The 26,398-nt window shown below is 37.3% G+C and overlaps 2 protein-coding genes across 4 annotated transcripts in view; one reads left to right on the top strand and one right to left on the bottom strand.

Moving 5' to 3' along the window:
• LOC145981689 (ATP-dependent RNA helicase DDX54) overlaps positions 1-23,086 on the bottom strand; it is a 55,843-nt gene extending 32,757 nt beyond the window's left edge. Inside the window, exons 1-5 of one of the 3 annotated variants that reach the window (XM_083115084.1) lie at positions 22,940-23,086; positions 17,061-17,277; positions 15,262-15,429; positions 9,877-10,085; positions 3,545-3,691 (exon numbers count right to left, since the gene is read on the bottom strand). In XM_083115084.1, coding sequence (XP_082971210.1) covers positions 3,545-3,691; positions 9,877-10,085; positions 15,262-15,429; positions 17,061-17,277; positions 22,940-22,947 — 749 coding nt within the window. In that variant the 5' untranslated portion in view covers positions 22,948-23,086. Of the gene's footprint in view, positions 1-3,544; positions 3,692-9,876; positions 10,086-15,261; positions 15,430-17,060; positions 17,278-22,855 lie in introns of all 3 variants that reach the window. The other 2 variants (XM_083115083.1, XM_083115085.1) reach the window with 2 other exon arrangements.
• Positions 23,087-25,117: 2,031 nt separating this feature from the next.
• Nmd3 (60S ribosomal export protein NMD3) overlaps positions 25,118-26,398 on the top strand; it is a 53,232-nt gene continuing 51,951 nt past the window's right edge. The window contains exon 1 of the mRNA XM_083115628.1: positions 25,118-25,374. Within this exon, the coding sequence (XP_082971754.1) occupies positions 25,325-25,374 (50 nt within the window). The 5' untranslated portion in view covers positions 25,118-25,324. The remainder of the gene's footprint in view (positions 25,375-26,398) is intronic.

Raw genomic sequence — 26,398 nt, 5'->3', positions numbered from 1 at the left:
TATTAAAATGGAAGTTAGTGTTGGAAAAAAAAATGAAACGATACATATTGCATTTTTCTGTAGTTTACATAACTACAGGAAAATGAAATATGTATTGTTTACATAACTACAGGAAAATGCAATATGTATCGTTTCGTAATTTTTTTAAAACACTAACTTCCATTTTAATATATGTACATACGTACATATTTTGTAATATTTTGTGAAATAAACATAGATTTTGCTATTAAAACGTGTTCTTTCTTAAAAATAAACCTCCACTAATCGTTAATCCGGCAGTCCTCTGGTCTGATATCTGTCGGATTACTATACTGTCCTTCTTTAACCCTCGCATTACCAAGCGGGGTATTCTGACTACCCCAGGTTGATTTTTCCCTATAATAATTTTATCTGAAGAGCTACATACTTGTGGTTTCATGACTTTGTCCTAAAATGATTGAAATTGTATTCACACTCGTGACTGACTCAATTTTTTTTTGTTTTCATAGTTATTATTGACGGGATATATTGGTGGGGTTGTGAGACTACCCCGCTTGGTATGACATGTCTTTCATTCATCTTCCTTATTTAATTTTTCCATTGTTGAGTTTTACCATAAATCCATTGCTTAGCTCAAATAACATATACTGTTTTCTATTGTGTCAGGTTACTATTGTTGAGTTAAATTAGAGCGTGCATACATGGCAACGCTGCACTAGTGTCACCATACGGTGTTTGTGTTCAGTTTAAATACTTTTAATAATTTGAAAAACTGTATTTCAATACTAAATAAAGCTATTAATTGAAAATAACAGAATCTAAAAACAAATATTACATTAAATCACAAAATTGTATTGGGGTAGTCAAAATACCCCGCTTGGTAAAATAAAGGTGCCCAAAAGCTTGGCAACGGGAGGGTTAAGGCATAAATAAGTAAAACAAACCATAATTTAAATTGCAAAAATAAATTAGTTACCAGAAGCAATGGCCGTAATCTGTCTCTTGGCTGATATACCATTTAAAATTATTTAGCTATAGTGTAAATCACCAACCCTGAGACCTTCTGTAAACAAACAGTCTCACCGATTCGATGTATCACTGAACACGGGGACCTTCCCGCATGCATAGAACTCGCCATGTTGAAAGTGGCACTACTTCCTTGCTGTTCACATGATTATTTTTAGAAAATAACCAATGTTATAAAATATCATGATGTACACAAATCTCTAAGCTCATTGAAAGTTACAATTCATATTCCTACAAAATGTTCACACTTATCTTGCCTTACCATGCCACCAAGTTATTTTACGAAGTGCACTATATTTGGCGGAACAAAAATCTTTATTAGGATGCTTGTCAAAGTTTCCAACCGCAATAAATTTACAAACTTTATTTGTCTTGTTTTGATCATCATCATCAATACATTTATTGGACTTACAGTATTCCATATGGCTGTTTATGCCCATTATACATCTTATTTACATAAGATACAATTTACATAAAATCTACAAACAAATTTCAAATACACTCCTATCTCTATCAAACCTTAGAAATATACATTACCATGTTATATCGTTTTGTCTAAAAAAAAATGCAAGTAAAATATATTCAATTCGCATGCAAGAAAGAAGCCAAATTGATGGGAAATGATTACTGGTGCAAAGAGTTAACAATAAAGGTGAAGCAATTGGGTTTAATGTGAGACGTCATTTGCGGCAGCATATCCCATACTACAAATTGACCGTTGTTTTACCTTAGGTAATGAATCCTGTAACAACGCTGGATTTTCATGTGGATTGTTTTACTTCTATGAGTTTGCAATGCTTTCTGCATGCACGTGGTTTCGTTTACAGACGGTCTCAGGGTTGGTGATTTGAACTTTAGTTGCAAAATATGGCACTTTGAAACTCTAAACTGAAACTTTGCTTTTCTGCCACTTTTGGCTAATTGCAAACATAAAGATGAAGGATGAAAGGACAATCACAAACAAAAATGGCCAGCACACAACACTGGCCGTACAGGGGGATTATACTGGCTGAGAGTCGACACGAGTGTCTCCTTAGTCTGCAACATGCAGTCCAGTGTGTACTACGTGACGAAAAAGACAATTGGATGCTATCTTGCCCCTTACGATCTTGGACGTGTAAGAATGGACAACCATGTTCCAGATGGGTGAACAGCACAGCAGCCTTAATCTCAAAATATAACAGCATATGATTTGATTTGAGACACTAAGACAACTGAAATATTTATAAATATGTTAACTTTTTAAATTTAGAAATGAAGACTACGAATCTTTAAACATAACCTGTATTTATATTTGGGAAATGAGGGATGCGGTAGTAGATAAATACAGAGCAACTAGTACTAACTTTTTCCCGGAACTGTTTCTTTCGTAGTTCTATTAATTTCAGTGGCCTTGCTGAAACTTGTTGCACGAGGACGGTGGCAGTGGCCACTGAAATTAATAGAACTATGGAAAAAACAGTTTCGCGGAAAGAGTGAGAACTAGTTTCTCCATTTATAACCTGCATTATTTTTCAGGAATGCACGATGTTGATGTTTCAAAATGTTATGTCCATAACTACAGAATTGCCCATATACGAGGTGTGGCTAGAAAAAAACCGGACTGTTGCTACAAAATCTTTTATTGGTAATTTTGTACAATACGAACATTATCCCCTTCAAAGTACTCCCCTGAACTATTGATACACCGCTCCATACGAATCTTCCATTTCTGGAAATCTTTTTCTGAAACCATGTTCATGACTTCAGTCGCTTTGATTTTCACAGATTCTACTGTTGTAAATCGGTTTTTTTTTCAGTGCTGATTTGACCTTTGGGAATAAAAAAGTCGCACAGATTGATACCCGGCGAATAGGGTGGATGTTCTAACATTGGGATCCCATGCTTGGCCAAAAAAGCCTTGACTGAGAATGCTGTGTGGGCAGAAACATTGTCCTGATGAAGAATCCACGACTTGCTTTTCCACAAATCAGGTCGTTGTCTTCTTACTCACTCACGAAGGCTCGTCAGCACCTTAATGTAATAATATTGGTTGTTTTGCAATAGCTCGAATACTCAAGCGACAATCCTCTCGAATCAATTCACCGACATTTGCAATGTTCGATTCCGTTTTCGATGTGCAAGGCTGTCCAGGACGCGAGTCGTCTGCGATCACTTCTCGTCCCTCTTTAAACCTTTAAAACCACTCAAACAATTGCGTGCGTGATAAACATTCATCTCCGTATACTTCCTTCAACAAACCATATGTTTTTGTGGCGGATTTTCCGAGTTTCATTGCCATGCTGTTCCACTTTCACACTAAACATTTTTCCGACGGAGCAAAGATGTATGGTTCACTTTGTCCACAAACTACAGCGGAACTGAGCACCGCGCACCCTGGAAAATCACACAGTCGATAGGCAGGATATCACATTATACACTCATGCACCGCTTGACCTTGACACGCTTGCAGTTTGTCAACAGCAACATCAATCCGGTTTTTTTTTCTAGCCACACGTTGTATGCTCACACACACCTTACATTGTTCACAAGTCCTTACCTTATGAGAACTGGATCGGTGAGCCCAGCCTTCGCAAAGTCTACCAGCAACTTAGGGAGGGTGGCCGAGAACAGAACTGTCTGCCTACTGTCGGGAAGTCTTTTCACGATATCAAGTAACTGTTCTCCAAATCCCATCTCAAACAGCCTGAAAAGGAATCAACAGCTGTTAGATATTACCTTCACACCAGAAACAAATGAAGAACCATCTGAAATCAATGCAGAAAATAACAAAAATAGTTTCAGTGTAAGTAAAAGAAACAAGGAAGTTGTAAGTGACAATAAAACAAACTACCGTATTTACTCATGTATAATGCGCACTTTTTTCCACAAATTTTGCACCCAAAAACTGTGGTTCGTATTATGCACGGAATATTTTTTTCATGTTTATGGAACCCTATCATGTTATATATCGTTGTAAAGCTTGAATTCTGCAGTTTCTGAATATGGCAACAGTAGTCCTTTGAAGAAGGCGACAGTAATGTGCAATGCAGTTGAAATAAGCTCATCACTAGGGTTCGTAAGTTGAGGAAAAATCCTTTTTTTCCCTAGTGTCCAAAGACGAGGCCCAACATAATATATGTTCATTTTGGGTCATTGTAGGCCAGAAAAAGATGGGTTTTATTTGTCCTTTTTTGCCTTTTTCGGCTTATTGGTCCTTCTTTTAGCCTATTTTTAGGTCTTAACGGCCTTTTTATGCAACTTCACCTTCTTTTGACTACGTTTTTACTGCCGATTCTCTATTCAAATCATCATCAGTTCATCACCTCTTAAACATCCTTTCTGTAGTAACGAAATAAAAAGAAATAAATAAATATATTTGAACCATCCCTGAAACGAGAGAAAAAACATTTTTGGACGACTGGAGCAGGTACGGTACAAGGTCCTTTAACCCTAACTTGTGTGGAAGATCGTGCTGTAAGTGGCAACTTTCTCTTGTTTTGAAGCTTTCAGCACGGTGTATACGACCAGACAGCACGCGCCTGCTAAGATCTCAAGTCAGATAAGGAAGTGCCGAGCATATTCATTAAATATGTAATTAGAACTGAAGTTATTAATTAATTTGGATCACATTTATACGTCCTTTTTTTTATATTTTTAGGTCTTTTTATAGGTCTTTTTTTTTTGGCAATTTTTAGGTTTTTAACTTCCGAGCCCTACTCATAACAAAATAAAGGAACGTTCTGATTTTTGTGGTACTTTGGTGAAAGAAAAGATAAGGAAGAAAGAAAATAATAATTAAAATGTATTACTGGCCAAATAATATGATATACTATATAGTGTGTGCAAATGCATTAATGAAAGAAATCTTGTTCTGCTAACTGCTAGTTTGAGGGTCCTGGATAGGCCTCTTATAAATGTTACGTCAGTCAAGGAAAAAGTATATATTTTGAAAGTTTTTTTTTTTTTTTTTTAGAATAAGTGAAGAGAAAATGAGCAAAGCCATGCATAAAAGTTTAAAGGCCATTTTCCACGATTTTTCACTTTGTAATGTAATGTTCCGAGACACAAGAAAAGTAGTGCTGTTCTGGCAGAATTCGAGCATGCACCTCCCATCACATTGGATGTGTATCAGCAGCATTTGTTGGGCGAGAAATATCAGAAAATAACTTCCTAAGCACTGCAAATGCATAACGTAATTTTGATCTCACTTTCTACTATTACAGAATAAATAAGGTGGTTAAAGAGTGAAAGCTTTAGGATGCTATACACAGTGAAGGGAGAGGGGGAGGTGGCTTGGGTTGGTGACTTACTGTTTACACAAGAGGATATTCTCCTCTTGGTCCACATAGCAACAGATGACTCATTGAATAGGTATGATGTCACTAGCTCTTATTGGCATAGCAACAGTTTTATGACCTACAACTAATGGCCGTGTGCACGAACGAAGATCAAATTTTAAACTCGGATCGGGAAAGGATCACTGCAAAATTCCATTGCACGAAGACGCTTCAACACTTGATCGCGATCTAGGAACATCAAAACGAGTTTATCTTCTGATCGGCCATTCGCGACTGTTTTGGTGTCCGATCCTGGTTCACGATACTGATGCTTCGACTGCTGGCAGTTGTTTTTTAATATAAAGAGAGTGGAAAGTGATATCGAGGGAGTACAAACGCTAGAGATGTTGGATGTACAATGCTGATAATTTGAGAACTATGTAAACTAAAAACTGCCAAAATAATAATAATAATTTGTGGTTCTGTGGTGCAAAGTCATATGTTTCTAAATACTGTACTTTCTATCCCAGAACACAAAACATATATAAATGTCATATATTACATTGAAGTGCAAGGTAAATTAGAATAGAGTAATGTTTACGATATTGCTACTTGGTGTTGGAAATATGATTGTATAAATTTACGAAAATACATGTTACTGGCTATTTACACGACACGACAATATAAATATATAAGAATTAAGAAATGAAAAATTCAAATACTTACCACAGTACAGTAATAATAGAAATAATAATAATAATATATCTTTATTGAGCGGGCAAGGTTCAGCGTACGCTGTTCTCTCAAAATCGAATGCATTTCGCAAGGCATTAAGTCCTGTAGAAGAAGGTTCCATGCTTTCTCCTTTTGTGTTATGCCGTCAGTTCTTTTTTAATATTATATGTTTACACTCCACTACATCCTTGTACATATTGTTGTAATCCCTCTTTTACCAGGGATCTGAGGTCACAGGAATGCTACAATGACACATTTAGGTAGAGCTTAAATATACGTGTGGTTTGAACCTGCTCCGACTGAAAGAAAGGAGATATGGAGGATTGAATTTACGTTGTCCACGCTTGTTCATACCTGGTAGACGAACGATGTATCTTGCCTAAATACTTCTTGCTGACCATATTGTGACTGACGCCAAGGTTCAATACCGTGACCCATGGCTCACTCTTCCGAGCAATCCCGCACGAATGGCTGCAAGGCTTATGCAGCCGTAAACTTCGTACACCGTTGCTGTAGTTCAGTTCGTTGTAAAATCAATGAGTAAAATAAGAGAAATGAGAGAGAGCTTGCTTTTATAATCTTTTGCCTCGAAAGGTTATTACACCTTTCGAACACGCTGGATCAAGTTAGATCCACGTATTTACCTCTCAGTCAATAGCTCTGAGGAAAATAATGATGCGTGCACATTCTTGAGATTGCTCAGCGGTCGGACAATTCCAGTTAATGAACAAGCATAAAATAATCTCTTGAGGAGGATTTCTCGTACTTTCAATCACCATATCTCTACTATATTGACAAGGTTGATTAGTACATCTCTCAAATTCAGAGAAGTTTGCAGCCCGAATTATTTTCTTCTCCTACATGTTGATACTTTAACACATCACATTACTCTATGGGGTTCTTGATTGTCATTTGTTTTAGCCAACCAATCAGGTATAGCCTTACAAATTAATCTCTGATCAGTTTAACGGAATCTCCTGAACGTTGTTTTTCGCTGGTGCAATGCAAATCTTTAAACCAAGTTCATTTAGAGTGGATTAAAATTGATCTCGTTCATCTGAACTTCGAAATAATCTGCGTTGATGCACGCGGCCATAAGAAAGCCATTTCTTGTACCTGGATTATACTGCGCATTATACACGAGATACATTTTTTTGTCACTTTTTCCATCAAAAACCAGGTTGCTCATTATACATGCGTAAATACGGTATATTAATTAAATATCTCGGTTTAGCGGATTACTGGATATATCAAAATTGATGAAGAAACTCAAGAGAAAGCCACACTACATAACAAAGCATTATTCATGATTGGGGAATAAAATACACGGCTGTATCATAAACATACGAAAACAAGTTACTTATTTTTTCCCCCAAGACACTTTTTTAAAGGTTATATTAATTCTGGCAGGTCTCGCCCCCATCCACTTGGGAACTTGTTAAAGCATATTATAATAATGTAACGCTATTTAAAAGTATGGCTCAGCTTAGATGAATGCATTTTCCTATACACTTCTGTTATGATTGAAATACTAGTGTTTATGTGTGCAGTTTATGTACGTGAATGCATTTTTCATCTAGTGAATTTGGGATAAAATTCAAATTACAGCCTTTTTCTTGAATTTCAACACATTTTGTGCTTAAAAATGAAAAAAAAAAATTATATGTTATAGTTTAGTATCTGCTGCTGAGAAAGACAATGTGTGAGGTGTAACACGCATCAAACATGGCAGATCGAATTGTGTGTTGCACCAAAATTGAAATGAGTGGAATGGTGTGATTTTTGCATACAGAAGGCTTAAAGCCCATTGCGACTCAACAATGGATGTTAGTGTGGGAGGAAAAAATAAAAACTGGAGTCACAGGCTTTGAAGAGGCTCCCTGGCTTGACCATCCTGTTAGCGCCATGAATCCTGACACCGTTCAGGCCAAGGTCTGAACTGTGAACAGCAGAAGGTAATTGTGGCCTACTGAAAACCATTTGAGGCCAGTTATTGGAAGCAATCATCATAGCCTCCTGGGAAAAGGCATCTTGTCTCCTGTAAGACAATGCAAGGGCCATGACAACGTTGCAAAACGATGCTTCCAGAGCCTTGGGAGTTTCACGTCCTGCAACACCCTCATTTGCCTGACCTAGCACCACCTGATTTTTCATCTATTTGAGGTACTGCAGGCATGTTTTAAACATGTTTTTTCAGACTTGTTTAAAACACATTTTGATACTTTATGTTTGATAGTCTGTGGTTATTTGCGTGTTTTGTAACTTTGCCTTTTCATTCAATCCGTGTTATTTTGTTTACTGTGCATAGAAATCTGTTGTGACTGAAAATAAATCAACCTATCGTGATGAATACCTGTGGGTCACGTTTAAAACATATGGCAATTACTTTTCTTTACAAGTGTTTAAAACTCATTTAAAATTGAATACTATATGTATGACACAGTTTTGTTCCTCACTTAACATACTGCACATGGTTGTTAATGTCAATATTTTGTTCTATTCACGATAAAATATCGTATTTAAAAAACACAAAAACAGAGTAGCTACTATGTGGACTGAGTGGGGCCTGGCAACTGTGGATCAGTTGAAGCTTCTCAAACAGCCTATATGCGATTGATTGATTGATTTGGTGTTTTACGTCCACTTTATGCACAGTAAGCCTAATTGGGACTGGACCTACAGTTTAAAGTGGAATCTGAACCACTTGTGACTCCACTGGGTATCGAACCCGGGAAGCCTATATGCGAGATTTAAGACTAACATGAATATGTATTTTAAGAATTTAGTCAAGAGTTTACATTATAATGGGAACCAAACCATCCTTGGATGATAACAGATTCCATAGAGGCACATATTTTTGGTAAATAAAACAGCAAAATTTTGGTACAAAAACAGAGTCAATTTCAGGTTCAAAACAGGTAAATAAAATGAAATTTCGCTGTTATAGCGGTGAAAAAGTGCCCTATAAAATGACATTTTGGTTTTAAGAAATGTGAATATAATCCTAAATTTGATTTAAAAACTGCACTTACTACACAAAATAAACATATCTCTTCTAATAGCACATTAAATCATTATCAGAATATTAAGTTTATTCCTGTATAAAGGAGTCCATTTTTGCTTCTCAAATATTTACAGCAGAATTAATTAATTTTCCGTGAATTGCATAACTCACAGGATACTTCAGATTTCCGAAAGTGTCGCGTTGGTATATAAAAGGTAAATTTCGTGTTTGACAGTCTATTTCGCATTTTGCAGTTCATTTTTGCATCATTTCGTGACAAAATGCACCTCACACCTTTCAGAAACATGAAAAATTAACATTAGAATGTGTTATTTCATATTTCGTGTTTTCGTCAAAAACCAAATATGCATGCCTCTACTTATTAATCATTATTCTAAGAAAATAAATCTTATTTGCGTAAAATAAAAAAAAAAAAAGTTTTTGTTTCTTTTTTTTAAAAATAAAATACACAAATTTTGCCAACTTTGCAGGACCACAAATTTAATTCTGATGACTAATCAAGTCTGCATTGCACAAATGACTCAGTGATCAACCAAAAGATTTGCTTTCCTCTGGCATCCAACAGCTGGCTTCCCTCTGAAGCAAGTGCGTTATGGGGTTATGTTGAATTATAAGCATGTTCCTTCACTTTCTCAACAAAGCAGTGTTGTACCACTTTGGTTATTTTTGGACTGTACCTCATTATGTAAATTGCTAGGTTGGAAATATCAAAGGGAAAATTTGATTTAAACAAAAATGGAGGATATGCGAAGATGGGCTAATCAAGACAGGAAAATGGGAACTAAATTTGGGCATCCACCAGAGACTGAACCCAGGACCTCTTGATAAATAATAACAAAGAATGAATCTTACCTGTCTGCTTCATCAAACACCACATACTCCACGTTCCGCAGCTTTAGTTCCATCTCGACACATATGTGGAGGAACCTTCCAGGAGTGGCCACTATTATATCCGGATTCCCAAGGATCAGGCTGAACTGGTTCTCCATGGCATCTCCTCCCACGATCATGGCAGACTGGAGGTTAGTGTACTTCCCCAACTCCGTAATGAATTTATGAGTCTGCAAAAACATTATGATTAGAGGCACATATTTTTGGTAAATAAAAAAGCAAAATTTCGGTACAAAAACAGAGTTGATTTTGGGTTCAAACGTGGTAAATAAAATAAAATTTCGGTGTTATAGCGGTGAATAATCACATCAAAAGTGCTATATAAAATGATATTTTTGTTTTTAAATTGTGAATATAATCTTAAATTTGATTTAAAAACTGCACTTATTACACAAAATAAACTTATCCCTTCTAATAGCACATTTATGTAGTTACCAGAGTATTAAGTTTATTCCTGTGTAAAGGGGTCCATCTTTACTTCTCAAATATTTACAGCAGAAGTAATCCATTTTCCGTGAATTGCATAACTCGCAGGATACTTCAGACATCAGAAAGTGTCGCGTCGGTATATAAAAGGTAAATTTCGTGTTTAATAGTCAATTTCGCATTTTGCAGTTCATTTCGCATTATTTCGTGACAAAACTGGGTAGAAAAATGCACCTCAGACCTTTCAGAAACATGAAAAATGAAGATTACACCATGTTATTTCATATTTCGTGTTTTCGTCAAAAACGAAATTTGCATGCCTCTAATTATGATACATTTATATGAGCCAGTCCGTGTCAAAATGTCTGAAAAAAATAGCAAATTTGTCCCCTAAACCAACACTCCCCCTTTCAATTTCTGATTTTGACCACATTTACAAAATTTGTTCCCACAGGTTCCGTCATCACTGGTATTTTGAATATTTCACGTTAATGGTTTCGTTTATTTTTCCTTCACATACATATTGCTTGCATTGTACAATTATTTCTCTTGTAAAGGTAAAGTTCCACATGCATGAAGCATCGTGCCATGAAGGCACATTTAGGGGATGTGGGGGAAGGGCCCCCCACACATTCTTGATCACAGCCATTTTGGAGGTGACGTGATCAGCACCCTGCTGTGACTGCCTTACCGACTAGACCACTGTGGCTTATTTCTCTAGTAGTTCACACTTCTTGCAAGCACATAAACACATTTTTTGATGTAATATTTTTAAAGCACACGTGCTCCCTTCATCAGACATTAATTCTTACTTTCATTAATGTTACAGTTATAACTAGGGCTAGGATTTTCATGACTTAGCGTATTTTTTTGCTAAGGGTGATGTGTTCCCCAAACATATAGAAATTCATATTATGAAGAAGCTAATTAATTTAAGGTGCTTCTTAAGGGCATATTTTGGCATATTTGGCCATTTCTGCATGATAGAGCATATTTTCATGGATTTTTGGTTATATTCAGCATATTTTTTGCTTTTTCAAGAAATATACAGTCATTTTCGAAGTGGATTCGTTCTTACCCCATGTTCACTCAAGGGTTTTATTTTTTTTGGACTGCAGCAAAATCTTTTTCATTTTTAATTGAAAATTTACAGAAAGTATTCATTGTGCATTTCAACTGATCAGGGCCCATAAAGTGAACTAAAAATAGCACGTATGTGAAAATATCTCGGCATTTAGATATTGATGTTTGAAACAGTCCAGTTATGAGGGCATATTTTTCACATTATAGTGCCTAGTTTTTACTAGGGATGTGCCGAAGCCGATTACAGATGTATGAAAATCAGCAGAAATTGACATATTTCGGAATGTATCGGAATTGGCAAAAATCCTATATTTAAACTGGTACAGATTATACTAGAGTTTCACCTTCTAATAAGTTTTATATTTTAGTTTTGTAAGATTTATTGAAAATTTGGTTATGATTCGTCATTATTGTAGAGTTTTTGTAATAAAATTATTGCAAACTCTCATTCAGAGGATCCACCTAACTATAAATCGGAAATAAAACAGTACATTGCTGAACCAGGATCTGCTGTTGTATTGGAAATTCAAAAATGAATATTCAAACCTGAAGCAAGTGCTGAGAAAATACTTGAGCATACCTGCTGCATCAGTATTCAGTGATTGAGTGTTCAGTGTTGCTGAACAGATTTGCGATAAGAGAAGAAGTAGGTTACTTCCTGAAGTGCTTCCAAATCTTGTATTTCTGAAGATGGATCTGGCAGAACAGGAATTCATTTTGCATTTCAAAGAACTGCTTGTGTACTAATGTTAAATCTCTAGGTTCACATAATCTTTTGTAGATGCAAATGTACATTCGCATCTCTTGAGAATATATATATGTATATACATATGATATGCAATAAAAATGTACATAACAAATTTATTTTTGTCATGCAGAAAATAACATCCCATTTCTGTTTAATAATTTTATGTGTCGGAATCTGTTAAATATCCGCATCGGTATCGGTTCCAAAAATTATTGGTGAGTACATCGGCATCGGTAAATTTTCAGCTTCGTCACATCCCTAGTTTCTACATTTTTAGGTCATAAGAGCATATTTTACTTTGCATATTTCAGTGATTTTTAGGTTAGAAAAATCCTAGTCCTGGTTATAACAATTCAGTAAATTTAACAGAAATAAAAAATAAACAGTTAAACAATGAATGGGTATCGGTGTCGGCCCAGCCCTGGTCTCCATTAAGAAAAACATGGAAGTGAAAACATGTTTACTAACATTATTTTAATAGGCTTTATTGACTTGTAAATTTGAGACTTAAGATATTTGCTTGCAACAGTAACTCTTTTCTTCCCTTCTTTACTAATATTTGTGAGCATCATGGCAGCATTGAAATAAACACACAGCCAATCGCAACTACAATAGTTGGCAAATTGTCTATCACTACATTAATTTACTTTTTTCCACAATGTGGGGTTCAAGAATTGAAATAAATAAGTGCAAGACCAGAGCTGCCCCTGAAAACACAAGGAAGAAGGCAAATCTAAAATAGTGATGGAGTACTTGCCTATAGCACTATTATCCTTGTGGCCCATGGACCATATTAGTAATGACGTCACAGCAGAATTTGAGTCCAAAAAAAGTAATTACGTGTTTCTCTCCTACTTAAAAATATTGAATTTTCAATCGAAAGGTGTATATTTAATGAATGTGACAGCAGTTAAGAAACAAAATTGTGATTCATATAAACGTCTTGGATTTAAAATTTTTAATAATATTTGTATTTTAAATCGTTCAGCAGTATTAAATAGAATTTCTTATAATTTTTTACTTGTAGATTTTGATTTGCCACCTTTAAAATCTTGAAGATTAATAGCTCAATATTTTACACTTTATAAGATTATGAATTACTTAATAGATTCGCCTGAAGTGTTGCAATATTTGAAACTTAGTTTTAAGCAAATAAATGTTAGGTGTCTGCTTCAGATTTTTATTGATAAATCGAGAAATAATATACATAAATCTTCAGTTGTTATCAGACTATGCACAAATTATAACAACCTTGTTCAAAAGGGAATCAAAGTAGACTTCGCGCTTCCTTTTATAACATATAGTTCAATAAGAAAAATAAATATATTGTCATTGCTTAACATTTAAATTTGATTGAAGCTGTGTTCGTATTATATTATTTATATCGATATTATATATTTAGAGTCAAGCCTTATTTACTCTCATATGGACTTGATAAGTGTATAAATTGTGTAATTAATCTTAGTGTACATTGACTATTGTGCGATGTATAATATGTATGTATCTAAAAGTATTTACCGATACTATAGTGTGTTTGTATTTTGTTCTGTTAATTTGTATAACATACCTACAGCCATTTATATTCTCTGTATTTTGTAATTCTGTAGTTCTGTAATTCTTAAAATGTATATTTATTTGTTGTTATAAATGTTTTTAATATGATCCTTTATAATTGGAACAACATGTTCTGTTAAGGATCTTTGCTAAATAAATAAATGTGTCAAGTTCATCAATGTAGAGATGAGATTACGGAGAATACGTCCATATATCACACATACCTTACAGAGAATAAGGTTAAGAATAACCGGAGTAAGAAAATCATGCAGATTAAAAGAAATTAGACAATGCAGTTCTGAGCACAGCCGAAGCCAAGCCAATCTCAGGTGCAGTCACGCTGCCGCTTTTGATGATGGGAAACCAGCAGCCTCACGTGACTGAAGCGGCACCACCCATTGGCTGAGATTTCAGATCGGACGTCATTAGGAGCATTCACTTTACTCGATATTCAACTCCCATTTATTCTTCATGTTCTCATATGTAAGGTATGTGTAATACGAGGCGTATTCAGAAAGTAAGTACCGAAAGGATGTAAAAAATAAAGTAAAATATATTCGAACCTTTTTTTATTTACATTGCATTCTACAGACCTTAAACTACTTTTCTACGTAGTTTCCACCATTCTTCAAGCATTTGTCGTAGCGTGGCACTAGTTTTTGTATCCAGCCTGTGACGAAAGCCATCCATGCACTGCTGCTTCGACGTCGTCATCCTCGTCGAAATGCTGACCATCAAGAAACTACTTCTTCAGATGAAGAAAGAGATGGTAGTCACTTGGTGCCAAGTCAGGGCTGTTGGCGGATGAACAAATTGTTCCCAGACAAATGACGTGATGACATTTTGGGTTTGTTGAGCCGTATGCGGACGAGCATTGTCGTGAAGCAACAAAATGCCTTCGCTAAGCTTTCCACGTCTTTTCTTTTGAATTGCACGACGCAACCGGATTAATGTGTCACAGCAGGCATCTTTGTTGGTGGTCTGTCCTCTAGGCAAGAATTCAACAATTCTTGCATTGAGAAAACAAATCACACACCGGATTTCACAGTCGGCGGGCCGATTGATTTTCTTGAACATTTCAAATCTTCAGAAAACTACGAAGAAAAAGCATGACCTTCTCCCATGCGTGCCTGTGGCTAGCTAATGGACGAAGGATGTCAGCGAGAACTCACACGGTCGCGACTGCATCGCTACAGCGGCAATATTTGCAAACGGTACTTACTTTACGAATACACCTCGTATATAGACGTATTCTCATATATCTCATCTTTACATGGATGCATGATATGCATCACAATTTTGTTTCATAATGTGTCACAATTTTTAAAGCTACCCCTTCCGAGGGAAAATTCAATGTTTTTGAATAGGCTAAAACCACGTGACTGCTTTTTTTCGACTCCTTCCAGTGTGATGTCACATTAATATGGCCCATTGTATACCATGTGTGAATTGTACCTCTCCCCCTAAAATTAAAGGATTTGCTACTTCATACTGTTTAGCATAAAAGCTTAGTAAACATCTTCTAGATGACTCACCTGTGCAGCCAGCTCTCTTGTGGGGGAGAAGATGATGGCTCTGGCCCCAGACTGAGCCGACCTGGTCTTCAGCTTCTCAAAAAGAGGCACCAGGAAGCAGGCCGTCTTTCCACTTCCCGTACGTGCCATTGCAACCACATCCTTTCCTTCGAGAATTACAGGGATTGTCTGGAATAAATGAAAGCACCACATTTAATGATTCAAAATGAAATATTATGGTACAAAGTAAAGGAAAAAGTATACCCCCAACACAACTAAACAATCAGCAAGCAACACCTACGTTAGAGACAAAGGCTGTCAGCCAGCATACAGCTTAGTGCATATGGTTTACATTTAATTCTCAGAAGTAGTTTAAGAGTACTGAATTCTACAAATTAACATTTTCAGATATCCTTAAGTTTCTTATACCAGCACCATTAAACAACCATTAATAATTCCATGTTTAGAAAATAATATATTTATAAATTGAAAGATAATATTAGCAATGATTCTTATAATGAAAAAATGTATGATTCTTGAGTTAACGACAAGAAATTTGGGACATTTTTTGCATAACAACTGCAGTTTGAAAAAAGGCAGAACAGGGACTAAAAAGAACTGACTGTTCTGACTAAATCAGGATGTGTGGTAGCTTTGTATCAAAGGTTATACAACTAAAACTACAACTGCAATCGCTCCAAAATTTATTTTTAAAACTGGATTTAAAAATTCAGGTGCCATGGTGACCTTGTATTTATCCACCCCTGGTTATAGCGTAGCGTTCCAACATGAACGCGGGGATTTTAAATAGGGATGTAACTTGCCCCTCCCGATTAGTATTATTGATGGTAGAGACAGCCCTGAATGGGCCAGGTACAAATATTTAATTTAACATTAATATAGACTTATTAGATTAGACTTAAATTATATATACGAGGGATGATCGAAAAAAAGGTTACAAAGCCTATTATGGCGTATGTGTTAGACATAGCTGGAAGATCAACACACCTGATGATGGAGGGCACTCAATATTAGTCCTCGATGTAATCACCTTTTTTGTTCAAGCACTTATTACAACGGTAGATGAGGTTTTCCATACCGGTTGCACAGAAATCCACGTCAAGTTCTCGAAGCCACCGTGAGGCAGCTCTTTTGACATCATCACATGTCAGACAATGGTAGCCAGCCAACCAAATGGTAGTTCCAGCTCAGCTGATATTGAGCATAATGTTCTTCTTCTGTCCTCACGAATACACTCATCCACAAGAGCACAGTTCACGTCAGTGGTTGAGGTACTGGGCCTACCGCTGTGTCCAGGGTTGTCATTAACAATACTGGTCCGTCCTTCTTTGAAGGCACAACACCACTTCCCTACATGTTGCCTTGAAATTGTCCCCTCCCCATACACCTCCACAATCTGCCTATGAATCAGCAGGTGTAGTGTTTTTGGCCCACAGGAACTGCACCACTGTCCTCACTTCTACTCTTGACCAATTTCCTAGACGAGTCACCATTTTAAATGTCCGCTTCTTGGGTATATATGGTCAGAATACGAAGTCCTCAAACTCGCAACAAGACAAACATGTTATTAATTTACACATAAATTTTCGTTACGTTACAGTGAATAAAACAAAAGTTATATGCTTTGTAACTTTTTTTTCCAATCATCCCTCGTATATAGACTTAAATTAGATATTTGTACCTGACCCGTTCAGGGCTGTCTCTACCATCAATAGTACTAATTGGGAGGGGGAAGTTACATCCATATTTAAAATCCCCGCGTTCATGTTGGAACGCTATGATAGCCATCAATATCTTACCTTTCTCTGAATAGGCGTGGGAACTTTGTAGCCTCTCTTCAAAACTCCCTTCAGAACAGGGAAGCTCAGGCCCATCTTCTGGAAGCCTCCAGACTTTGAGCCCTTCATCTTCACCATCTTCCGTTTCTGTGGCATTCCATCATCATCATCTGATACTTCCTCATGATCCACCTCTGTTTCTTTCTCTTCATTTCCAAATCCCCGAACCGTCTTCATGCTAGGAATAAACCGAAATATGTATATCAATCAGTTCCATTTTGACCTAATCTATAATACAGGATGGCCAGAAAGTCCCTTTACACCTTAACTTATCTCATCCCTACATTAATAATATTTACAGTTAGTTGTCCAAAACATCCATATGTGCACCTCCATGATCCCTGCACAGCTTGATACGCCCATTGATGGCCATTGGCTGGAATGCATGCAGGCCTAAGTCGATTTTCATGTGGAACTGCATTGTGCTCCTTGCAATTCCAAGTTCTGCAGAACGCTTTCTGGTCGACTTGCAGGGTGAACGCATCACTGACACACTGCACACGTTTCCTTTTGGGTTGATGGACGACCAGAACGAGGGGCATCCAAAACACTTGCCAGGCGAAAAGCTTTCTTCTCCCATGTGATCAAAGTCTGATGACTTGGTGGCTCCTTAACGAACCGTTCACGAAACCTATCCATCACCTGCGGTATATTTTCGTTGTGCTTCCGTTTTTGGACCCACACACTTGTCACTAAGCGCTCCTCCAAAGTGAAATCACTGGTATCTGCCATTGTTGTTCACCAAACACGGAAAGGCGCGACAATGAACTGGTCAACGCACAGACTTTATTCTCTCTCCGCGGGCAGTCACGTGGCAATTCACGTGAGGAGCACTGTTGCCACATCAATGATCAGGGTGGGAGGTAAAAATCTTAAATATCTTACCATCTTACATTGTTACATGCATTTAGTTCGGGTGTAAAGGGACTTTCTGGCCACACTGTACAAGCAAGCTAGAAAATGCACCACGATGTAATTTCACCAGTTGGTTCTGTTATGATTCAGATGGGTAATTCCATGGATAGTGTACCGTATCAAATTCTCATACATGTTTGTTGGTCATGTTATATATGACCTGTTATAGTGTCTGACTTACCCCTTCTTTGGTCATCATGTGGAACAAAGACTGCTGCCCTGACCCTCTGCAACCCCTCGAGAAAGTGAAATATTTTGAATGGTTTATGATTATGTTTTTTATGAATGTTTTAGTTGTCTTAGCTTGCAGAAATGTGTTATTGTGAAGTAAAGTAAAGTAAAGTAAGTCTGTTACCTTAGCGTGAAGCAAGTGAATATAGCAACCAACACAGCATTCCACAACAGAAGGTAAATCAAACATGAAGGACTGAAAACTTTGGAACCTAAATAGAAATGAAATTATCTTTACAAGTGTTAGATTTATTGGTATGTACAATTTTATGTTCTTAGGTTAGGAGTGCTAAGTTCGAAGGTGTGATCTTTTGCACATGTTCTTTAGCTATTTGAGTGTGTATACAACCAGATTTTACTAATAAAAGCATGCGAAAGTACTGAGATGACAGGTTTTTACTTAAGCGAGCCATACTTCGGGCTCACATATATCCGTTATTTGCATTTTCCATGCACTGGAACTAATTTTATATTACGTAAAATACTGAAATATGTAGTTTAAAACAAAATTCATCATAATTCTCGACAGTGTACAGTGTGTCAACAGCCTCCCTCTCCTAATCTGCATGTTGGCCCTCCTTGATGGCATGGTGGTAACGTACCCGGTGGAGGCACATAGTGATTCAAATTCACTTTAGGTCTCGTTCCAATTGACATATCTGGGCATAAAATGGAAGGCAAAAATTAAAAGCTAACCTACTCATCTTTCTCCCTGATGGGGTTAAAACCTAGAAACAGGGCTGCTGTTAGGAAATGCGAGGCCCTGTGCGAACTATTGGTAAGAATGAAGAATACAGAGAATATCTTCAATTTCTTCCCTACTTCTTGTACTCACTAAATATGCAGTCCTAGTAACGTATCTGGAGTTAAGATTTGGGGGTGACGTGAAAAAATTGTACACTTACGTGTATATATGTTGCAAAATTACGTTCTCCATTACAGGGATCATTCTCCATACAGAAACATAGGAACCATGTTTGAAGATATGAACAAGTGACGTTCGGCATTCGTTGCGCTGTCTACAGTGTTGCCACACTGTTCCTTCATTACTTGCAGACCATTAATTGTTGCTTAGTTACTTGAATGAGGTAGAAGAGCATGTGGGATGCAGACTTCGATTCGAGGTAAGTTTGGCAACGGTGTTTGAGTGTTCTTCTACAAAATGGCATCTTGCGCAGTGAGGAAGCTAGTGCTCCATAAACCATTAAAATTTTGTTCCTAAAACAATGCAATACAGCTGTAAAAAAAATCCACTTATATCGGCTTTTGTCCCTATTTCCACACGTGACGTTCGCAGTTTAACAACAGATTTGTGATTAGAAGGCCAAATTTAGTTAGTGTACCATAAATTAACGAAATTGGAAACATTCTCTATATTCTTCATTTGCTCCGAACTATTTCTGAGAGACCCTTTATTTTGATAGGTGGAAATATAGACAAATTCCATTTCTGGTGAGACTACACTAAAACCAACATAGTCATTAGCACTGTCTAATTATATGTAAAGGGTGTCCCAAAATTAATGCAGGATTTAAATTGTGAGTCATTTTTTCCCCCGCAGGGTTGGTAGCATTCTGGGAGGTCACATATCGTAAACACCTTGTGGTTAGTCAATATGCAGTGCTACATGACAGAGGAGTGAGTTACGATTGTTAAAATTCATGACAAGTATGGAAAATGTTTCACTGAGTCTGTGTGCAAATTATGTGACTTTCCTGGTAGGAGAAGCACCCCAAATGAAACAACTGTGAAAAAACTACTTGAAAAATTTGAGCAAACAGGTTCCGCTGGAGACAACAAAACGAAGGCAACCTCATACTGGCCATTCGGAACGACTTAAGATGACCGGACCCCTCTCCGATTTTATTCATAACGAATATGAAGTTAAAAGTTTAAGACAAATTTTAACTTCAGATTAGTCATTAGCAGCCTCACTTAGTAAGTATGTCAAATATGAAGAAAAGCGGAGAGGGGTCCGGTCATCTTAAGTCATACTGGCCGTTCAACCAAAAACATTGCTGTTGTGAGCGATAGTGTGACGGAGTGTCCCGAAACCTGTGATATAGAATATTGTCAATAGAATTCAAGAGTGTCAAATGCAATGTGGAGGGCATTTGTCAAATACCCTATTCCTCATTAAACGGCAATGTTTACCCTTTCAGCCAACTAATAAATACTTTCTTTTCTCTTTTGTTGAGACTCCAAACTGGCCATGACAAACATGAATACCAACACTGAAACTCTATGAATCCCGCTGTAACATATTATGTACTAAATCTGTATCATGAAGCAAAACTGGGTGGAAAAAAATAAGGAAGTCTCAAGACTTCGTGACCCTACAAAGCCTCTGTTTTCATTTTCTGCAGCTCTTGTGTACACGCTTTGGCACAACAACGTGTTTGAAAATAACCAATCACTAACATTCTGATACATGTGTTAACAGACATAAATAAAAAATCAAACCTTGTAAAAAATGCAGCACAAGTTCCTTTTGTTTCATTGCAATTTTATCATACTACGAGTGCAATTTTTATATAGTTTGATTTCCATTTATGTCTGTTAACATATACTGCAGAGTTTTAGTGATTACTTTAGCTTTGTTCAATACATGCCTTTGTGGTTAGTGTAGGCAGTTCGGGTGTGGTTCTCTTAGCATTAAAATACAGTCCCTAAATGCATTTAATTAAGGTTCCGATTTACTTCTACATTCGGTAAATATGCGATATCGACGTAACGGATTTCTTCAAATTTACAGGAGAAACTACTTACTGAAATCAGTTTCTGTAGCATTGTCGAGGTTCTTCGAGGTATTTTCTTTCGCGGAAACTGAAAACTTCACCATACAATGCTGCAGAACAAGAAATAATCACTTTTTATGTAAGGAACTTACATTTCCTGTAAAGCGACAACATTATGCCGTTGTTTCCATTATGTACCTGCAGATGGCACGAGCGTCGAAAGTCACGCGGTCTTGCCAGTGTTTCCAAACATACCTTTTTTACGAGAATTTTTTTTAACTATGCTTACCTAACCTAACCTTGCAGGAAATGGTCCGTGGGGCTATCGTGAATGGTTTTTGGGGCTATCGTCATTAATTTTTGGGGCTATCCGTCAATGGTTTGTGATGACACAATGAACACGAAAGTAGGTATTTTTCGGTGAAGAAGGTTGAAACACTGCATACCCACTCCAAATTGACAAAACACAAGCACGACGTGCGATGATCCATGACAAATGCACGCAATATTGTCTGTTACCCAAGCGGAACAAGGAAGACAAATAATGACTCGTAATATGAAAAGTTGACACTATTTTATGGAAAAAGGCATAACTTCACCTTAAAGAATCTTCCGCAATGCAGAATAGGTAAGTATCAATGCTAAAATTTACGAAATAAACGAGTGAGAGGTGTTCGGGTGATATCGCATAATTACCCTACATTCATTCCCACTAGTCTACCACAATTACTGTCGCGGTAACCATTAGATATACCGGAAACACATTTCTTGAAATTTACAGGAGAGAAGATGGGAAAGTACTTATGAAATTTAGTTCTTGTGGACTTTCTGAAGCTGGGAAAAATGTTTTTTTGAATTGTGCAAGTTATTCGGCCTGTAAATAAGGTATTTTTCGACATTCATGGATCTCCGTTGCACAATAGCTCGTGCCACCATTACCGTCGACTATGTGAATCAAATGTTCCTGTCACTGTAGCAACCACGCGGTGGTTTTACAAGATGACATGTGAGTGGGATTTTTTTTTCCAATTTAATTTTCTGTTTGCCTAACTGAACCTAACCTAACCTTCCGTGAATGGTTTGTGGATTAAAAACAATCATTTTTCGGTTAGTAAGTGTTAGTGTAACAACCACGCGGTAGTTTTACAAGATGACGCGTGAGAGGGATTTCTTTTTCCAATTCAATTTTCTATGTTTGCCTAACCTAACCTTCCGTGAATGGTTTGTGGATCAATTTTCGTTAAAAACCGTTTGTGAATAGTTTGTGCAGCATTTATCGGTTCATAAGTTTGGAAAAACTGCATATCAGCTGACGATAGACAACATAAGACAAAATTAGCAACAACCAATAAATACTTATAGTGTTAAAAATAACGCTTTTTTCATTGAAAAAAAAGTAATCTCTAGTTGAAAAATGTTCCGCTATGCATATGAGGTAAGTAGAAATGAATTTTATTTCAAAATCAACGAGTTAAATGTGTTTCCGGTATATCTAACTGGTACCACTTGGTTATTTTTAAAGTTTTTTTTTAAAAAAACATAAGTAACTTTTTTTCGAAAGCCAAACAGTGCTCATTACTTTAAGGAAGGTTCAAATTTCGTGTGACAATGATTGCCAAAATGCTACGATAATTAGTCTTCCTGCTAGGAAAATCATAAAACAAACGGAACCGTTACCGGATCAATATTGTTGACGCGGACAGTACCATTACTTTTCATTTTTACATACATTCAATCTAAACGTAACGCCTTCTATTGAACATATCCTCAAAATATAAAAAAAATGTACATTAAACCACTTTAATGATGCACTAAACTGATCACAAGTACACGTGCGTAAATGTAGTGTCAACCTTAAGACAATTTACTTACTTCTTACAAAAGTAACTGTCCTTCAAAATAAATATTATTTGTGTGTGTTGGTTTTTTGCACTACGAAATAGATTTCCAACTCACTTTTCCATCAAAATATTAATAACTTTCTTCCTTGCACCTCCAGAGAAATTTTACTAGAACACAGAAGAAAACACATGAGTCCGAGACTGCCTTGGGTCTTCCTTGTCGCACAACAGGTTTGCTACCTTGTGTTCTGACGTCAGATGAGAAATTCCTACGAGGCTAGGTTAGGGCTATTAGTAGGTTCCATTAGCATACATACAATAAAAAAAATATTATTTAGGCTAAGAGAACGGTAAAATTTTCGTATCACCAAAACGTATTTCTTCAATTTTACAGGAGAAAGTACTTAACGAAATGGGTTTATTTATACTTTAGGAAGGTCTTGGAAGTTTGCTTTCAACTCGTTGAAATTTTTTTGCCGATAAATCATGTAATTTTCGACATTAATGTCGCTCCGATGCATGAAAGCTGTTCCCTTGATGTCCGTCTACTACGTGAACCAAATATTTGCGAGCGTTTCATGACGTAACAACCGGTCAGTGTTTCCAAATGCGCGGTTTTGTAACTGTGTAACAGTTCTAGAACGTAAATAAACGTGAGTTACTGTTCATCATTTCTGATTACGAACTTGCGACAACATGACGTGCACAGGATCAGTGGCGTGCTCAATGTGAGGTTGATGGGGGTGATAACCCCCCCCTTTCGCCCAGTATCTCTAAGGCTATTTATGAATGGTTCGTGGGCTATTTATGTATGGTTCGTGGGGCTATCCGTGAATGGTTTGTGGGGCTATTTATGAATGGTTCGTGGGGCTATCCGTGAATCGTTCGTGGGGCTAGCGCCAATGGTTCGTGGGGCTATCCGAGAATGGTGTGTGGGGCTACGAATATTTTTTTCGAAACCAATTTTTAACTATTGAAACCTTTGCGTGGCCCTACTAACCTATCCACGCGCCAATGGTTCGTGGGGCTAGCGCCAATGGTTTGTGGGGCTATCTTTTTCACTATTGAAACCTTTGCGTGGCCCTACTAACCTATCCACGCGCCAGTGGTTTGTGGGGCTAGCGCCAATGGTTCGTGGGGCTAGCGCCAATGGTTCGTGGGGCTATATTTTTAACTATTGAAACCTTTGCGTGGCCCTACTAACCTATCCACGCGCCAATGGTTCGTGGGCCTAGCGCCAATGGTTCGTGGGGCTAGCGCGAATGGTTCGTGGGGCTATCTTTTTCACTATTGAAACCTTTGCGTGGCCCTACTAACCTATCCACGCGCCAGTGGTTCGTGGGGCTATATTTTTAACTATTGAAACCTTTGCGTGGCCCTACTAACCTATCCACGCGCCAGTGGTTTGTGGGGCTAGCGCCAATGGTTCGTGGGGCTAGCGCCAATGGTTCGTGGGGCTATATTTTTAACTATTGAAACCTTTGCGTGGCCCTACTAACCTATCCACGCGCCAATGGTTCGTGGGGCTAGCGCCAATGGTTCGTGGGGCTATCTTTTTCACTATTGAAACCTTTGCGTGGCCCTACTAACCTATCCACGCGCCAATGGTTCGTGGGGCTATCTTTTTCACTATTGAAACCTTTGCGTGGCCCTACTAACCTATCCACGCGCCAATGGTTTCAGTTGCTTTGTTTTATTTCAATCACTTATCGCACAACACCCTTGCGTTCTGACGTCAGAGAGAGTGAAGTTTATTTTTAGGCTAAAGGCCTATGTTGTTATCATTAAAATTTCAGTAACCACCAAACGTCTCTAATTCCCTTATTTTCGTATTTTCCACATTCATACTTACGTATTCTCCATACTAGTACCTAGATATTTTGCTATCAAGAAGGTCGCAACACTGCATAACCACTGATCATGGACTACGCTAGTCAAGATTTCTCCGCCATATCGCGTGTAACGCAAGCAAAAGCGAAGAAAATAAAAATACTCCATATTTCGAAAATTGAGATTATTTGCCTGCAAAAAACGAAACGCGAAATAGAAGAATCCTTACGAATGCAGAATATGTAAGTATCAATGTGAAAAATACGAAAATAAGAGAATTAGAGACGTTTGGTGGTTACCGAAATTTTAATAAGAGGACTAAACATAACTAGCCTAACCTAACAACGTAGGCATTTAGCCTAAAATTAAAAAGGTTTCTCACGTGACGTCAAAACACAAGCTATCTCAAGTGTTGTGCGATAAGTGAGACCCTGCCTCCTCCAGATGGAAACTAAGAAGATAATCTGTGCTTAAGTTGTCTGTACGCGTGGAAAAAGTATCTGCATAGCCAAAAATATTTTTGGTTCCACGTGAAAACAGTGTGCTCCATTGTGTAATTACACATATGAAAACTGTAGTGTTGAAGATCTTGTGTTACTAGATTCTTAGTTGCGGGATATATTTAATCTAGTGTACGTGCTGTTTGATTTACATACCAGTGAAGGCAGTCATGGAGTACATGAGCGATGTTGATGATACAAGTGGTACTGTTGGTAAAATGTAAGTCTTAATTTAAGAACCTATGAGAATATCCAATTTTGACATCACCAACCCCAGCATCAATGCCTTTGGGCAACTGAAACGCAAATAGCACAACCGGCGAGGAACAGTTTTAGCAAATTTGGAGATATACTGTCAGCAATGACACTTATGACGTCAAGTGTTCGTCTACTGTGCAAGCTATAACAACAGCACCAAGCCTAACCTACCTAACATCCACATGCTTATTTATACTATTAGATGCATACGTGTGTAGGTTAGGCAGGTCAGGTTTGGTGCTATTAACATATATCTATCCAGTTTCCTAAAGCTGTCGTTAATTGTTTGGGTAACAGTATGGTATAGGGAAAACGCATTTCTTCAAATTTACAGGAGAAACTACTTACGGAACTGAGGTTCTGTAGACTTTTGGGTAAAAATTTACTATCCTGCGGACACCTCTAATTTTTTCGTTTCGTCAATTTTTGACGTTCTTACTTACATATCTGCTTTGCGGAACATTCCTGAAGGTGTATCAACGTTGTTTTGATGAAATTTGAACTATGTTTTCTAACCTAACAGTACTAACCTAACCACGTGCAAATGGTTTGTGGGGCTAGCGCCAATGGTTCGCAATTATTTCCAATTTCTAGATCCTGATACTAACACGACACCAAATTTTAACTATGTTTCCTAACCTAACAGAACTAACCTATCCACGTGCCAGTGGTTCGTGGGGCTAGCTATTCTCCGTCGGAGAATTAATTTTCAACAAACAACATGAATTTCAGCTATGAAACATTCCCACATCACACAAAACACCTTCCCGATGTTCGACAATGCTACAGGACCTTATTACGGTAAGTAGTTTCTTCTGTAAAAATATATAAATGTGTCCGAAGGATAGTAAACAAGTACCGTTTCCTCCCTTCGTTCAACTTATTCGGCCAGTAAATCATGTATTTTTCGACATTAATGTGTCTCCGATGCACAAACGCTCTTGCTTCCATTACGTTCGACTACGTGAATCAAATGTTCTGTGACA

Source organism: Lepisma saccharinum, chromosome 30 (assembly GCF_977018435.1).
Source record: "Lepisma saccharinum chromosome 30, izLepSacc3.1, whole genome shotgun sequence".
Taxonomy (NCBI): Eukaryota; Metazoa; Arthropoda; class Insecta; order Zygentoma; family Lepismatidae; genus Lepisma; species Lepisma saccharinum.
The sequence above is the reverse complement of the archived record's forward strand: the minus strand, read 5'-3'. Positions and strand labels throughout refer to the sequence as shown.